At 40.8% G+C, this 17,191-nt stretch overlaps 1 protein-coding gene across 10 annotated transcripts in view; it reads right to left on the reverse strand.

Annotated features, from left to right (window-relative positions):
• Positions 1-17,191, reverse strand: part of Spats2l (spermatogenesis associated serine rich 2 like) — a 171,755-nt gene that overhangs the window by 42,099 nt on the left and 112,465 nt on the right. For 8 of the 10 annotated variants that reach the window (XM_076931890.1, XM_034499102.2, XM_076931889.1 and 5 more), the window contains 2 exons: positions 3,217-3,423; positions 1,845-1,980 (listed from right to left, as the gene is read on the reverse strand). In XM_076931890.1, the coding sequence (XP_076788005.1) occupies positions 1,845-1,980; positions 3,217-3,423 (343 nt within the window). The remainder of the gene's footprint in view (positions 1-1,844; positions 1,981-3,216; positions 3,424-17,191) is intronic. The other 2 variants (XM_034499107.2, XM_034499106.2) reach the window with 1 other exon arrangement.

The raw sequence follows: 17,191 nt of genomic DNA on the forward strand, positions 1-17,191 counted from the left end.
TAGTTTTTACAACTCCACAGTTTCTGTTAAAAAGCACATCGGTGTCAAAGCAAGGACTCGGAATGGAAAAATATGCAGAAAATGCGGTCACATTCTAGTGTCAGGAGAAGTCAAGGAGACATGGAGACAATTTCCACTGGGTACTGTGGTTGGGTGATTTCTTTTGGTGTGAGCACCTGGATTTTGGCCTGGATAACTAGCTTGTCAAGTGTCAACTTACAGGGTTGAGTTAGGACTCACCCCACTGTCCACTCTGTGGGAAGCATTTGACTTTGAACAGAGAGTGGGAAGGCCAGTTCTCCTGCCATAGTAATTAATCATCACAAAGGCTTACATGTGACCAGACCCAGCCAAGGAAAACTAGCCTTTGCATTTTTTTCCCCTGGAACTATTGCCTAGCCCTCAGGGGATTAAGACTTATGTAGAAGCCAAGAAAAGGGTATCTGCTGTCACAGAAGTGTCTGTTTAAGAATGAAGTATAAAATAACCAAAACTGAGGAGATACTGAGAAAGGAAGAGAGGGAGATAGAAAGTAGGAGGGAGGACAGAGACTGGATCCTGACAATATGATAATACAAGTTGACTTACAGGGAGATTTGCTGAGTGAATATTCTGGAATATTTATATCTTTCAGCTATGAAAATCTTGTTTATCTTTAGTATGGCTTTTCTCATTTGGAACTAAAAGAGTCTTAAGTGATATACAGAACATTTTTTCCCATCATAATAACTAAATAATAATAATAAACATTTCACCCTAATTCTGTACATAAGAAAATGCCCAGGGCTCAGAGAAATGTTTCTCATTAAAACCAACAGAGAGGGAAGGGCAACACCTAAACCAGGTCAGGGCACTATTTCTTTTCTTTGAAGAAGGAAAGCAGGTGTACTTAGTACACTGTGAGGGGCAGAGACCTGGGCAGTAATGAAGAGTACCTCTGTGATCACAAGCATCAATCACTGTCAAGCTGACAGGCTGGGGCCTAGAATGGCTGAGGAGACAAGCTTCCAGCATGCCAGTCAGTAGCTTGGATAAACTCAGGTGAGAAGGCCCACTGTATCTCGGTCAGCACCGTCCTATGGGCTGGGGGCCTGGACCCAATTATAAAAAGGAGAAGGCAAGCTGGGCAGTGGCCGACATCCCCTCACCGACTCTGCTCTCCAAATATAAACTCAAGGTGGCCAGCTGCTTTGCGAGCTCCGTTGCTTCAGTCCCAAGGCCCTGCTATGGAGGACTGTGCCCTCTGTGAGCCAAAACAGCTCATAAGCACCATAGCCACTCCGCTTACATCACGAACAGAGCATTATCACTAAAGTCACTGGATGTCTCTTTTTGTTAGGGCAATTTAATGATAACGACGGTAATGTTCCTAGCTCTCACGTTACGTTTCATGGATGCCGGTGCCATTTAAGGCTTCTCTTTTCTCCCTTTGTTCAGGCTTGATTCTGTATTCCTGATGTGCTATTAGGCCAACTTCAACTTTCAGTGAGTTATGAGGACTATCAGAGTTCTTATTCAAATACTTTTTTCTTTTTGCTCCCAAGATATATGTTCCTGCCTGTAGAACTTTACAAAAGTCACACACACACACACACACACACACACACACACACACAGAGAGAGAGAGAGAGAGAGAGAGAGAGAGAGAGAGAGAGAGAGAGAGAGAAAGTGAGAAAGAGAGTAAGAGAAAGAGAAAGTGAGAGAGAGATTGAGAGAGAGAGAGAGAGCTGCTTTGTGATGTTTATGTATTAATATGTATTAAGTAAACAACTTTCCCCATCCGATGTTTTTCTTACAGACTATACGGACGTGCTGGATTTATGGTTGTGGATCAAAGCACTCACCAGTTGTGTAGCTCAGCAAAGGCTGCTTTGATCTTCTTCACGGAACTGTCCACTTCCTCCTTGATCATAACGCGGTATCTCGTTAGAGAGACAGTGCAGCGCTGCAGATCCTTCACCGACTTCTCAATATTTGGGCCTAAAATTGATGCCAGGAAAAAAAAATTAGCCTGACCATTCTATTTATTTATTTATGAGCTAAATAAAACAAAGCAAGCAACTCACCCCAAACAGACCTGGCTTTTGTTTTCTAGTGGAGAAATACTGTTAAGAGGGGATGGGTCGTTTAGCCCCCCCCCCCAGAATGGTGCATTATCACAGGGGTGGGGTGGGGGACTCTGGCTGTGCCACATACGGCAAACCTGTCATTTTGCTCTTCAGAAAGAGCCTCTGCTCATTATGTTCTGTCATAAACTGAAGTCTCTTCCAATATAAAGGCCATTTGTGCTGCTGGCTCCCTCTGTTAACACCACTGCACATGGTTCAAAGCCAGCAGAGATTTTGGAGCAGGAAAATGACATAGAGAGGAACCAATGGGCTAGAGAGGAAGGGCTGTGAGTGCCAGGTATACTGGCTCCCCACCAGCATCCTGAGCCAGGCCTGGAATTACAGCCCCAGCAATAAAGCAGCTCTTTGGGTAGCCATCTCTCCTGGTTTCCTGTAACACTCACCAAGGCAGAGAGCCTGCACGGCAGACAGACTGTCCTTATCTCAACAAGAACATGTTTCTTAAAAGAAAGGAATCTCCCTTGCGAAAATGGAATGAGTGTATCAAACCAAAGCCAAGGAAATCAAATAACCACGGAGGCTGAATCAGAAAGGCATTATTTAGTCTTGGAATCTGAAAAGAAGTGATTTAGCCTTTTCATTTGTAAGGCTAGTTACCATTCAAAAACTCCAAGGTTTGAAAAATAAAAATCTAGTGTGTCAAATGGAAAAGCTGTTCAGTGTTAGGTTGCCTGAAAGTTTTAATACAGATGTTTGTTCACATAGGGAAGACCATCTCTCAAGGGAGGTCTATCAGGCTACAGAATCATCTTTACCCGAACAGGCCTGGACTGCATATGCCCGAAAGGCACTACTCCATCCTGTGCTAATACTGGCTTTGTAAGTGACTGAAGTAGGTAAACACTCATCCTTCCACAGAGGGGTACAGAAGGGGAGGTAATTTCACCTTTGATACGCCAAGACCTTTGACATGGGAAGGATTGTATCTCTCTTCCATTTTCCATCTACGTGGATTGTAGGGGGGGAAAAAAAAGAGAAGAAATTCTCTTTGTTAAGCAGTATTTTTTTCTAGAAAGTTCTGCCATCCTAGCATTTTTATGTGTGTGCAGAATATGTTGAATCATTTGTGCAAAAGAAACCACTTTACCTCTTTTCTTTGCCAGCTCATCTGGCTTTATTTCGAGATGAGCTGCGGGGACATTGGACTTAACAGGAGATGTTTTTGCCTTAGGCTTGCTTGGGTTACAAGGCTGCCCAGCTGACCACTGTAGGCCATCTGACCTCTCTGATGGTCCATGAATAGCTTTGGGGTTCCCATCTAAGGACATTTTCTGCTGCAGTAGTCTGCTGCCTTCTGTAAGAGAACACCAAATAACGGCTGTGAAGGGATCAGGACAAAACACTGATGGCAGAGTGATGGAGAATGAATGGCAGGATTATTTCTGGTTTTATTTATAGGCTGGCAATAATGCCTTTCACCGCAGAACACTGAAGGAACGGTTTCAGTAGAATTCCCAGAAGAGTTGAGGTGATACCAGAAAGGGCCTGGCATTTAGAGTCAGAAGACCTGGGTTTGTGTGTGGGCTTTGGCAACTACCTGCAGAGAGATATGGACAAGCTGTTTAATATCTCTGAGACCTACTTCCTCACTTGTTACTATCTGGCAAGGTTATTAACACGCTTGCAAAAGATGAGTATGATTCCCCATCTCCTCTTTTCCTCCGATTCCAGTAAAACCTTGGGCATCTTTCAATGTGAGTTCACACTGAAGCCATAAAAACGTAGCCCTCCCCCATCTCCATGTACGTTTTGTGGTATTTCATCCTGAATTAATGAAGGCAAGAGAGTGATTGGAGATGGGGCAAGAATGAAGTGACAACAGGTACTATAATCATTTCATCCAATTTATGGAGGGATTAAATCAGGAAACATCATGGTAATATCTCAACTATATTTAAAATCCAAGCATTAGAGTCTCTCTAGAGCTTTAATAGATGCGGCAATAAATTAGCAGCACGTTGCTTCTGGCATCGTTTAAAGGTGGGTTCCTGTGTAGTTATTGATGGTGTGAACTAAATGGCATCTAAGGGCCTGAAAAGGAAATGTACCTCTCTTTAGATTTTACCACAGGGAAGTCTAGTATTAAAAAAAAAAAAAATGGTGGCCTGTGAGCTTCTGAAGACCAGGTTCATGGGGAGAGCTATGTTTAGTGGAAAGAATGCATTGGTTTAGAAGATCTCAAATTCCGAGCTTTCCTGTGTCCTGTAGCCCTGTGGGAATGTTCTTACCTCTCCACCTGGCTGTGGCTCATATGCGTACAGAGTGCAAGCTTCTCCATGAAGCCCAGCCTCACCCTCCCTCCTCAGCCAGTTATCCACCCGGCCCGCTGCTTCTCTCTGCTTCTGGTTGTCTTCATAGGCTACTTTTATCACAGGCTTTTGGGCCTGTCTCTCACTGCTGCCTGGCTGCAGCGGTGACCTCCTAGAGGGCAAACGCTCAGTCCGATCACTTTCTAAGCTCCAGCGCTCCTGTCTGGTTCAATAGCTTTCTGCAGAACTGTGACTGAGTTAAAGTGCACTTAAAATGATTTCATAGGAAAGAAAAAGAAAGAAACAAGGCACACCTTTCCCGACACTGTCACAAACATTACAGAGACCAAGGGGGAAGTGTGGGAGAATGTAATCTGGGTCCTAGACAATTTGATTTTAGACGTTAGCTCATTTATGATAAATATAATTTGACTCTAGTAGAATCCATCATTCATAACCTATTATGTCAAGGAGCTTTCCTGAGCAAAAAAAAACTCTACTGAAAGGGAAATTACAGTATACAATGAAGTGTCCAGAAAAGGCAGTGAACACGTAAATACACACTGAAAATAGCATTTCTTCCTGTAATGAAACTGATTGAAATGATAATGTATAATTTCATCATCACAGTCACACTAATGTGGGACTTTACTGTATGAATGACTGTGGTTGCCAAATTTATGTGTGAAATGAGTCTCCTTTGGTACCAAGTTCCTAAGGACCATCTCCCAGGATTCTGAATCAGCAGTGGGCCCAGTGCTCTGTATCTGAGATGGTTGTGCTGGAGTGGAGATGGGTAGACCCATCTGATGATGAATTTATAAACACCTGTGTTGAAACAATGACTTAATCCAAACTGGTTCCAACTCAGTCCCTTCCTAAATCACAGGTGAAATTCAGTCTTGATGAGCGATTATAAACTCAGAACTATAAATTCAGCATGGCATAGGAAATTAGTTGCGGCCTTGAGAATATGGGGACCGATAGCCTAACAGAAAGCCTAACAGAAATAATGACCTTAGGTAGAAGAACAGGAAATTATTCAGTTAAGATACAAATGAATTTTAAACAGGAGACAAGCATGTACATAAACATGAGCTCATTAACCTGGGAGCTAAAAATATTTTGTCTGCGTGTCAGAGAATAATATGTGAGCTACTGATTCATTCCACTACTCATCTCACAAACATTTATTGAAAAATTTGAATAGCAATATTTTTGCCTTTTGAAAAAAAAATCATTATTGAAAGAATCATTGAACACCGGGAGTATTTGCAATTCTCAAAGACCACTTGCGTATATTTGCACACTGGCTAGGTAGATTCGTCTCTAAATATGATGAAACTCTGGGATTCTCTCAGGAGTTATACAGCCATAATAGAATGACGTTCACATTGACCACAAGTCCTGGACTTCTAGTAACACAATATCAGGATATGTTTCCCAGACACAGTGATTCTCCTTCAGCATCAGACACACCATGACCCTTCCTTTCTGGTGTTCAGCTTTAAAGATCAACAGCCTAGAGCTGCCTGGGATTGCTTTACACATGGCACACTGTCAGGAAAATGGTCCTTCCCCGCATATGGCTGCTGATTAGCTAAAATGTAGCTTATTCATGTTGAGACGAGAAGTGCTATATGGAACATACACTGAATGTAGGCTTGGCATAATATTTTTTTTTAAAGATCTTTAAATATTGAGACTGGGAAGTTATACCTAGTGGTGTCGTGCTTGCCTGGACTAAGCAAGGCCCCTAGCTTGGATCTTCAGCATAGCAAAAAGTAAATAAATTTTCATTACATGTTGAAATGATCATATTTTATATACACCAATTTAGATATATTACCCAACTGAAATCGCCTTATACCTTTTAATATGGCTATCAGAAAGAATAAAATTACATATGTGCTTGCATTGTACTTTTATTGGCTAACACTAACATAAACTGTAAGAAGCATGAGATGGATGGTCTCCAGGGTTCGGTCACTGCTAACATGGGAGGGTATTTATTGCCAGCTGCACTTTGTACATGTAAAAGAGGTAACAGAGTGGTACATGTCTTGCCTATCATCACATGCTTGCCATGTACTTCTACATGACAAACACTGAACAAGTGAGTGGAACTGTATACCAGTGAATCCACATTACTCCAGTTCTCTGCAGAGCTAGGGCCATTCCAAATTAGGGTACCTAGTCTGATAGGAGTCTCTGTGCCTTTAATATTCATTGAGGACTTGGCCCATATTTGTGACATCTTGAAAAGAAATGTTATCTCTGGCAAGAGCCTGAATTGGCTTTCAGATTTCAGTAAAATCTATACATATTTTTATTTAATTCTTTTTTAGGTATTTACCTTAACAATGCCCCCCAGAAACTTCTGTGGTTTGAATTTAGCAATTAACAGAACCCCTTTTAAAACTGAAAATACTTAGCAGATCTTAATACAGCTAGAACGTGACTTAGTGATTATCATTTAGCTGTGTGATTTAAGTATAACCAACAGACATTTCACATGGAGCCCTGATGTGCTAGCTCTGGTTTTCAGATAGAACACAAGTAAGTCACAACTCTCAGTACTTGACTCTAATATTTAAAATGGAAAGCGTTAAAATAAAAACAAAAGAACTCCCCCTAAGTTGCCTCAGCATCCCTGTTGGAAATCAACCGATTATTTATGTTTTGGTTTCTGGGCTCTGTTGTAGCCACTGACGTATTTGTCTTTCATTGCTTACTTTATCTAGATAAGAAGTCTTAGTATTTGGTAATGTATGTCCTCCAGCTTTGTTCTATTATATTTTAAAGATGATTTTGTCTGTCATAGGTCTTTGCATTCCAATATAAATCTAAGAATCAGCTTGTGTACTTCATTAAAAAAATCTGGCAGAATTTTAGTTGAATTTGTACTCAATCTATAAATCAAGCTGAGGAAAAGCTGACCTATTATCATTGTTGAATCTGCTAGGGCCATTCCAAATTTAGGGTACCTAGTCTGATAGGAGTCTCTGTGCCCTTAATCTTCATTGAGGACTTGGCCCATATTTGTGGCATCTTAAACATGATATATCACATCATTTATTTGAGCCTCTAAAATTATCTTAATATTTTTTAGTTTGGGGGGTCTTACATATCAATATTTTAGGAATATTTATTCCTAGGTAATTTTAGACTTCTTTTGCTTTGGGATGTAAAATTTAGATTTTTTTCAATTCCCAAATATTAGTTACCATAATAGAATAAGGAAAACATAGAATAAGGCCCCCAGATCTTAGCACAACTCATGCCATAATGGAAGTACCAGCGAGGCCTTGGAACCCAGCATATACATAGGCAGGAGCACCTGCCAAAATGAGACCAAAGAAACTCCCTAAATGTACTAACCTTGCTTTTTGGCTTCTGTAATTCTGCTTCTGGCTAACTGTTCTTGCTAACTGAGGTGTGCCAAACCAAGATTTGGTTTTTGTGCTAAAATGCCCATCCGTAGAAAGGCTCAGGACTGCACTTAGGCCCTGAACACCCAGCCAGTTAATAAAGACTTTGTATTGGCTCGAACCTGTGGCTGAGTAGTCTTCTCTGGTGGATACTTCATAATTGTATTGAAATCATATCTAGAAACTTATTTTATGGCCTATTAATTAGTCTATTTTGTTGAAAATGCCAGATGTTTTTGAAATGCTGAGTATATGGTCCTATGAATCAAGTTAGTCTATAGTATTGAGTAAACATATTCTTACTGATGTTTAATCGATTTGTCTCATCAATTAGTAAGAAAATAGTTAAAATCTACGATTATTATGGATTTGTACCTTTTTAAAATTCTATCAATGCTGCTTCATAGATTTTGAAGCTCTGTAGTTTAGAATTGTGAACTCTTGTTGATACACTGATTTATGTGTTACTATGAAATGGCTCTGTCAGCGTTTCTTGTATTGCAATCAGTGCTAACGCTGCCATGCCAATCGACTACTTAGTTCTCTGCCCAGTGAGGTTTTCCTACAGTCTACTTTTGTCTGCTTCTATCTTTACCTTTCATAAGAATCATGTATAGCTGGGTTTTCTCCCTCATTCCATCACTATCCAATTTTAATCGAATTTTTAGTCCACTCATGTTTAATGTAATTATTGTATGTAATAATTGTAAGTATTAGATCATATCTACCACTCCGAGTTTATCTAAGTATAAAAATTTAAAAAAGTAGAGGTTGTGGTAAGGATTACAAGGTTGTGGTATCAGTTTGTCGGTATCCTTTCAAGGCATACCGTGCTCCTTCCTGAGTACGACCCGCACACGAGTGCAGCTTTACTTACCACTGCTGTCAGTACAGACACATGGGCTTGCATTATAGGATTTTCCACAATGTATGAACAACCATGTATGCAATCAAATTTAAAAATTCCAAAACCCTCTCTCCTCTAGTTTTTAGGGTTTTTTTTTGTATGTGTATGTGTGTAAATTTGATGGTTTCATAAGAAGACTATAGGAAGTAGACAGACAATTTAAATCTAACCTCAAGGAATGCAGTGAAGAGAACAGCCCTAAAGTAATTATTTTAGCCCATTACAATGGCTTCAGAATCTACCCCAAAGACGATATTCCAATATAGCACTTTATCTGATCGTACTTAATGGTTGTAGTAGTTTTATCTGGAAAAGTTGATGAACAAAGCATAACACTGTTGTCATAAAATTAAATTTAAAGTTCTTAATGTCTGTGTCGCTCAAAGCATGTTACCACTCTCTTAAAAGCACTTAAATACAACTGCACTATATGATGGCCGGTAATATAATTGAGAACTATAGATAAATATAGTACCTGATCTTAGTGTTCTTAAATATTTATAATAAGTGAATTACAAATTACCCTAAGAAATAATCAGTTTTTAAAAAGACAATGAGATTAACATAACTTTCTGAACAGAAATGTGTTAAGAACTTAGGCGTGCTCTCTCTCTCTCTCTCTCTCTCTCTCTCTCTCTCTCTCTCTCTCTCTCTCATCCTTTCTAAACCTAATAATTACAGTGCCTTCAAAATAATCACAGTTTCCCATAGAAGTTGCGCACTTTAGTGATGATCCTAAAAGCAGAGACAGACGGAAAGAATCCACATGGAGAACCATTTAGAAACACTTAAAAGATTCATAAAAATAAAACAGCCATTGAAATGCCATAAAAACATGACTTTATATAATTAATATATGATAATAAAGATGGTCTGCCTCCAAATCAGAGAAGCTTCCTCTTGTAGTGAGACTAATCAATGCTAAAGAAAGAGAGTAAGTGACTGTGGAGAGAGCTACTTCCTGTCTGGTCCAGTTCCATCACAGCCTGCAAGGCTCGGGAGCACTGTAGAGGAAGAGCTGGAAAGCCTACATGAGCCACAGGCTGGGGATGACTGCTTAGGGATAATGCCTTCTGGACTTAACAGGGCATTACACCCATGAGCTCACAGAAGCTATGGATGAGACTCTAATCTGGCTGAGGCACTCTTGGCAACTGGCAGCCCCTAAGGAGAGGAGAGTCAGTTCTCTTTGGTGGTATGGCCCAGAGTCAGCTGCCTATGATCCAGTGGTCATCTTACATTCGCAGGCAGCACTAACTGGTCTCAGTAGGTTGTTAAAATAAGACATAAAGTTGGGAGTGTTATGTAGGTGGTCTTATGGGAGAAATTAAAGGACCATAGTCTGGAAGAGAATATGCTCTGAATTTATTGTCTCTGGGGATGGAGAGGCCTCAAGCACTTAAAGAAGACCATAGTTCAGTTCCCAGCACCCACATTTGGGTGGCTTACATCCTCCTGTAATTCCAGCTTCATGGTATCCAACACACTCTGCTGGTCTGAGGGCACCTGCACTCATGTGCATACACCTGGACACAGACTCACATACATACACATAGCTACTTTAACAGTCCTTAAATATATTGCACTCATATATGAAATTACCAAGGAATAAATATAATGTTAAAGAAAGATAGATAAGTAAGAAGCAGAATGTTGAATGTTGGAATGTGGCTGTATCTAACAGAACCCTTTGCATGACCTGTCCGTTATATGTATAAGTAAGAGATGAGATAGCCTGGGAAAAATAGACAACATATAGTTAATGCTATGACGTAATGCTCATACTTCAATGCTAAGTAAAAGCAGAATACGGAAATTCACATGCTGCTTAATTATTTTCATTATCTGTGCCTTAAAATAAGTTTTGAAATGAAATTTAACTGTGGTTGTTTTGGGGAGATAGGATTTACTTAATGGAATTTTCCAAATTTCCTCAATTAGGACAATGTAATTTAAAATACATAAACACAAACTCTATGGTAATCTGTAAAAATCAAAAGATAACAACTTAAAATAAACAGGGTCCAGAATATGGTGGATCTTGAGATCTGAGAACAAGAAAGACTCCCTGAATTCAAGGAAGTGGAACTTGTGTTTTGAGTACAGTTTGCAGAAGGATCTGGAGAGAACACGGAGATGAAAGAGCTTCACAAGTGCATTCTGTAGCTGTGGGGCCAGGCAGGGTGGTAGTTTGGGTGGGAATGGAGAGGTAGAGACTGCGAGAAAGAGATTAATTCTATGAACACTCGGTGTTGAAACTCAGCAGGTCTCGATGATAATGGAGAGTTTGTGAGAGGGAGCTGTCCTGAGTGTTTTTTGGACTTCTGGTTTGCGTAGATTCTGATCTCAAAGAAAGCGAGCCAAGCTTAAAATGGGGATCAAGCGTTGGCTGGGAGCATGTCATTGAAGTGTCCTGAAAAGTTAAGGTGAAAATATGGATAATTTTCTGATGTTCAAAGAAGAAGATGGACTAGCAAGACTGGAGTGAGCCACGTGACATAGTGAAAGCCAGGCCATGGTCCAAATGATCTAAGGACAGACCATTTCTTTACATGACGAAGGACTTGGGGACAGCCAAGTCTTGATGAGATTTAACAATCCAACAACCAGATAATGAATGACCCTCAAAGAAATGGAGACAAAGCAATACAGACACAGGGGAAATAAAAAGGTGGTGCCATGGAAGCCAGGATGAAAAAGACACTGTGAATAAAGGGAGAAGTAAACAATGTTACATTGCTGAAAGGAATAGTAAAATGAGGATGGAAGTTGGCTAGATTCAGTAATGGGGTGGCCGCTGCAGCCAGTGGGGGCAGGGTCTTCAGTGAGATGGGCTGCCACAAATAGGTTTATGAGTGAGGTGGACTTAACCAAGTGGAGACAGTACTCTTTAGGATACCACAGAGTAACATTCTAGTGATGAAACTTCAAGAAAGTTCTTCCTGTGGTACATACAGGACAGTGTCATGCAAGCTTCAGCTCCCCCACCCCCCACCACATCTGCAGGGCAGGTTGAGTAACAGAGTAACTTTGCAGCAGAGACCAGAACACACAGTTTATTCAGATGTAATATCAGCTCTGCCCTTTCAAAATTTCCTTAGCAAATGTGCAGAGGCATTATTATTCCACCCAACTCCCATGAACCCTGAGTGTCTTGGAGGCCATTACAGCAGGTGATGTTCTGACTGGAGACACGTATTAAAAGATAATAGATAACAATGAACCCGACTGTCAAAGGTGGAAGGCAGACATATTGAATCAAACACATGCTACTGTCTTAGTTCCTTGCAAGGCAAGTTCAACTCTCTTTGCATTTAACATGGTAATTTAAAGCTTTGCTTAAAAAAAAAAATCTTAAAACTTTTTTCTGAGAGCCCTGATTCTTCTCTCTGCGTTCATGCTATCTTAAGTCATTCTGTAACCAAAGTCACCATTTCAAGGTGTGAGTGGCAGTTCTGGAGGCAGGCTGTTTAGAGATTAGTAGCAATACAACGTGATTTTGCTGGACAGAATACAGTACATTTTGTCAGTGAGGAAGGGGAGAGATGCCTCTGAGTGTCAGGAAAGAGAAGCAGCCGAAGGCATTAGGTGTCCTGTGTCCTGTGTCCTGAGATCAAAGTGCCTGTCTGTGTCCATATTACCTCGAGAATGAAAGCAGAGATTTGAGTCAATGAGAATATAATTGAAGGCCTCTCCTGAAATTACCTGCACAGCTCAGCCATAGTGTGGCCCATACCCTACATGGAAATGAACCAAGAGGTTACATAATAAAATAATAATTAAAGAGGAACCCAGAAAGCAATTATGTGCCTTAAAGTAACAACAAAATTTGTGTTCATATGCGAGTACATAATCTTGGCTCTATATAAAGTATTATATTGTTAATTTTTTAAAGACAGCAAAAACCTATGGTTATAATTAGAAGGCTTCTCTAAGTTGCGTACTAAGTTTAAATTAGAAAGAAAATTGGCTACTGTGACCCCCCACAACCTGGCATGAGATGCTGAAGAACCTGCAGCTCATCTTCAGAATCTGCTCTTCAGATGCTTACGTTATAGCATGGACCTCGGATGAAGCCACCACACAGCAACCATGCCTTCAGGTAGGTGGCCTTCAGGCTTTTTGGAATCTCTAATTATCCTGGTGCTTTAGTTTTATGCTGGCTTATTATCGGTCAATTTTCTCTACCCAACAAAGCCTGTTAAACTCCCGAGGAGCAAAAGCATGGTCATCTGGCTCATCTCCCATATAAAAACACCCAGCATGCATTAGATGCTCATATGTGCTTACGGACTAAAGCAGCGACACAGTGCCTGCCTCTCTGTCAGGTACACTGTGCTAAGCACTCAATCTCATTCACGGCTCACCCAGTCCTTGGACAGTTAAGACTATTTTGTTGTGCACGGGAATAAGATGAAATGTACAGCGCTTAACTTTTCCAGGGTCACATATCCAGTAAATGAGTAAGACTAAGGTTTGAATCCAGACCATTTTCACTGCTAGACACTCTGGGTCTTGCTCATGAGATATTATGTCATTTGACTTCACGGCCTTAGCTTCATTATGAAAGTTCTAGGCTAGCAGCTTTCCTGTTGATCTCTTCTAATCCTCTGGCCCAACTCAGGGCTTAGAGGAACAGGAGAGATCATGTTGGAGCTCCTGCCAATAGTAACATGAAAAAAAATTCTGCTTGGAAACACAAAACAGTGCTGGGGTGTTTGCAGTTTCAATAAGCACAAAGGGGGACAAACAGCCACATTATAAAATAATAAGCACCCATCTTTCTTGTTTGGTTTATTCCACATTGAGAGTGAGGAGGCAGTCCTGTGCCTGTGAGCCCCTTGTGGAGTTTGTATTGTATAGGACAGCAGAGACATGGATGGGACAGACTGTAGACTGGGTTGTGGAGACCAGCAAGCACAGCGGGGAGCCCTCTGTTTGTGACAAACAGAAAAAAAAGATGTGTATACCAAGAAAGCTTTAAGGATAAGAGACAAGTATAATATAAGGGAAGCTGATGGTGGCCACCGTCCTGTCCTGCTCCTCTGTGGGCATGTGTCCAGTGGAGAAAGACAGAGAGAAATGTGATTTCCTCTTATGACCCAAACAGAGATAAGACTCGAAATCTGAGTCTCCCGAAACAGAGAAGGAGGAAGGTTTGGGGAAACTGGACTCCAACGTGCTTAGATATTTAGATTGGAGGTCTTAGGGGGTAAAAATTACTATTTTTAGCACTGCTTTTAGTAAAAAAATAAACCTTTGTCTACTCTTTGCCTGACCTAGCATTTGAAAACAGGATGGTTTTGATTGGATTTTGTAAAAGATCTAATCTGAGCTGTTATTAAAAGTTCTGAAATATAGATAAGGGAAAAATAAAGAAAGAAAAAAAAAAATCCTACTCTTAGGCTTGAAGCATGCTCTCTGAATTCCAAGCTACGCTCTGACACACAGCACTGGCCTAACTGACAGCGCTATATTTACAGCCGGGAACGACAGGGCCCTGGGTGGTGATTTTTCATGTAGGAAGTCACACTAACACCCCTCAGACGCCTGCATACATCTTAACTTAAAGCTAACTTTCCCCGTGCCAGCATAATGATTCTGTTTAAGACTTTTTTAAAAAGTGAGATCCTGAATGTCAAGGTGTTATAAAAAGATAAACCATGCCTTGCACATGTCCAGAGCCTCCTGCCCGGCGGGGCATTCAAGGTAGGCTTTGTGGAGCCGGTTTCATTACTGGAAAGCTTGATAAGTGTGCTGCCAGGAGTAGCCTGGAGATTTCTTTCAGGCTCACGCTGTGAACCCACTCAAGCACAGAATATCATTATACGGCTTTGCTACCATTACTTTTTCTAATTTTTCAATTATGCATTTTTAAAAAATTTATTTTTAGGAATTAGAGAGCTCATGGCTTTAGCATTAATTCTGCACTGCAATTTAAATGGACCCAAGTTTTGCCACCTAGAGAAGGGTAAAGAGACAGTTAGCTCCACCCAAAGAGCCTTGGTTTCCCCACAAAAAACGGGGAGTCTTTGGTTTAAAGGTCTGTCTCATCCTTCCTCTTCAAAAGTGGGATGCAGAGTATACAAGTTCTGACACTCACCTGTGATTTATCTATTAATGGGCCTAGCATTTCTGATGGATTGCACAAGCATTTCAGAGTCATTTAAGTTTTGGCATCAACCTTTATCATCTTTGGAAGATAAAAACCTAACCAGTTACAAACACGTTTTAAAATTTATAATAATAATACACAGGACACTCATGAAGCTAATGATTGACACAGTGGGGCTCACCTCCTTTGACAAACACACCTAATGACTTTCTACCACTCATTCTTCACTGAAAAGATTACATAAAACATAAAGATTTTTAAGGAACCAATGACATTAACAAATACTACCTTCAGGTTAAACTGGCAGGAACAATGTGTACGGGAATCACATTGGTTCGGCCAAAAATTCTTCATAGAAAGCCTCATGCTAGGGCTTACTAAACCCTCTTGCACAGAGAACAGCTTCAATGGGTGCTTAACTGTTAAGGGGGGCTATCCTCGGCTACCCATGGTGAGCTGAAGGGCTCTGCCTCTCATTTATTCCAATTACTTGACGGACTTACTGAAACCGTGTTCGGATGGAGGCAAAGATTATGAGTAAGTGAATAAATATACGTGCTATGCTTTTAGTTTATGATTGATATCAAAACAGCAACTTGAGTAATTAGATTTTGAAAGTAATTCGTGTGAAAGCAATAACAAGAAAAGTTGGGAATCTGCCATTCGATTATTTAATTTCTTTCTCCTGCCCTGACTATAAATCAAAAACCATTTTTTAAAAAAAAAAATGGAATTAAAAATTCTTGGGGAGTTTGGATGCAAAACGACTAGGCTATTTTTATTGCGGTCAGTGTTTGGTTTGGAAAAAGTGTCGTCCAGCCAACAAGGATGATCCGACTACAGCACTTTAAGTGGAGTTCTTTGGCAATGGGTTTCTGGAAGCAAACTAGGGCTGGACGAGCAATTTAAAGACTTACAGAGTGTCAGGGCCCTGGTGTCTGCTCAGCATAGTGGTACAAACCACAGTAAGGTTTTGTTTGTGTGTCGGTCTCTTCTGCTGGACTCAAATCCTAGGCAGGGACACTATCTTACTCACCTTTGACTTGTCACAGGGTAATTGCCATACCAGCAACAGGGGTACAATGAATGAGGGTGTTGAGCAAAGTCATCCTCACTTCTCAACCTTCCCCGTCCTCTCCATCACCCTGTCCCTAGATCTCTCCACACCCACCAATGTATGGCATCTCAACTGTTCAGACAAAGGTGGCATCTCTGCTCTCCAAATCTGAAATTCACCAGTGTTCTCCAGCCTTTGCTAGGAGAACATCAGAGTGATTCCTGCAGAGCCTAGACCACAGGTATCCTTCTCAGAATCTACGGGGCATCAGGTGCTCCACTAAAAGTCTTCTGTGAGAGGCCAGTACCAGCCTTCCTGGTGTTGGCTCTGGTACCTAGCACCCCATCAGACTACATTTGTAGCAGTTCTATTCTCAGAGATTCCACAGATACATATATTTATTTACTGATACTTTCTTCATATATTAAATATAAAGAAACACTGTCCTCAATATCCAACGGGATATTGTCTTTTCTATCTTAAGTACAAACTGACTCATTTTAAGTGTGAACATCTGGCCACTTTATAAGCCCCCCTGGCTCACCTAGTCAAAGAGGTCTCAGATTTTTATTGAAATTCTGTTTCTAGGCTGGTTACTGCACATATACATTTTATCTTTAGGATTTGTTATAACCATGGGGGAGTAGACCATGATATTATTGAGAGCTATGGTGGTTTTAATGAGCTCCTGAAAGTTCTAGAAACTTAATTGCTAATACTAAGTGTTTAGAAGTCGGCCTTTATGGTGTTGCTGGGTCATGAGGATGCCATGCTTATGGCCAGATTACAGCTGTTATGGCAGTGGACTAACAGTCTAACCCTCTCAACACTCATCTCTTCTTTCCAGCGCTTGATTTCCAATCCTCTAGAACCATGAGCTAAAGAAGCTCCTACTGTTTATGATTTCCTGTCTGCGGCATTCTGTATCACAGTATGTAGAAAACAAACCAAAACAGCATTCTTTCTTACAGAAAATTACAGAAGGAGAGACAGGCCAGGAAATAACATACCCAGATACAGACAGGTACATTAATAAGAAGTAGCCTTCTGGGGCTGGTGAGAGAGCCCAGCGGGTAGGAGTGCTTCCTGTTCAGGACCCGAGTTTAAATCCCTAGAACCTATGGGAAAAGCTAAACATGGCTGCGTGTGTGTGTGTGTGTGTGTGTGTGTATATATAACCTCTGTGCATGGTGGGTAGAGGCAGGAGGGTGTAGCTGAGGCTTGCTGGCTGTCAGCCCACCTTGAGGTACAGTGACAGGCTCTATCTCAAAGGATTAGGTGGAGAGTTATAGGGTAGGAGACA

This window comes from Arvicanthis niloticus, chromosome 3 (assembly GCF_011762505.2).
Source record: "Arvicanthis niloticus isolate mArvNil1 chromosome 3, mArvNil1.pat.X, whole genome shotgun sequence".
NCBI classification, from domain to species: Eukaryota; Metazoa; Chordata; class Mammalia; order Rodentia; family Muridae; genus Arvicanthis; species Arvicanthis niloticus.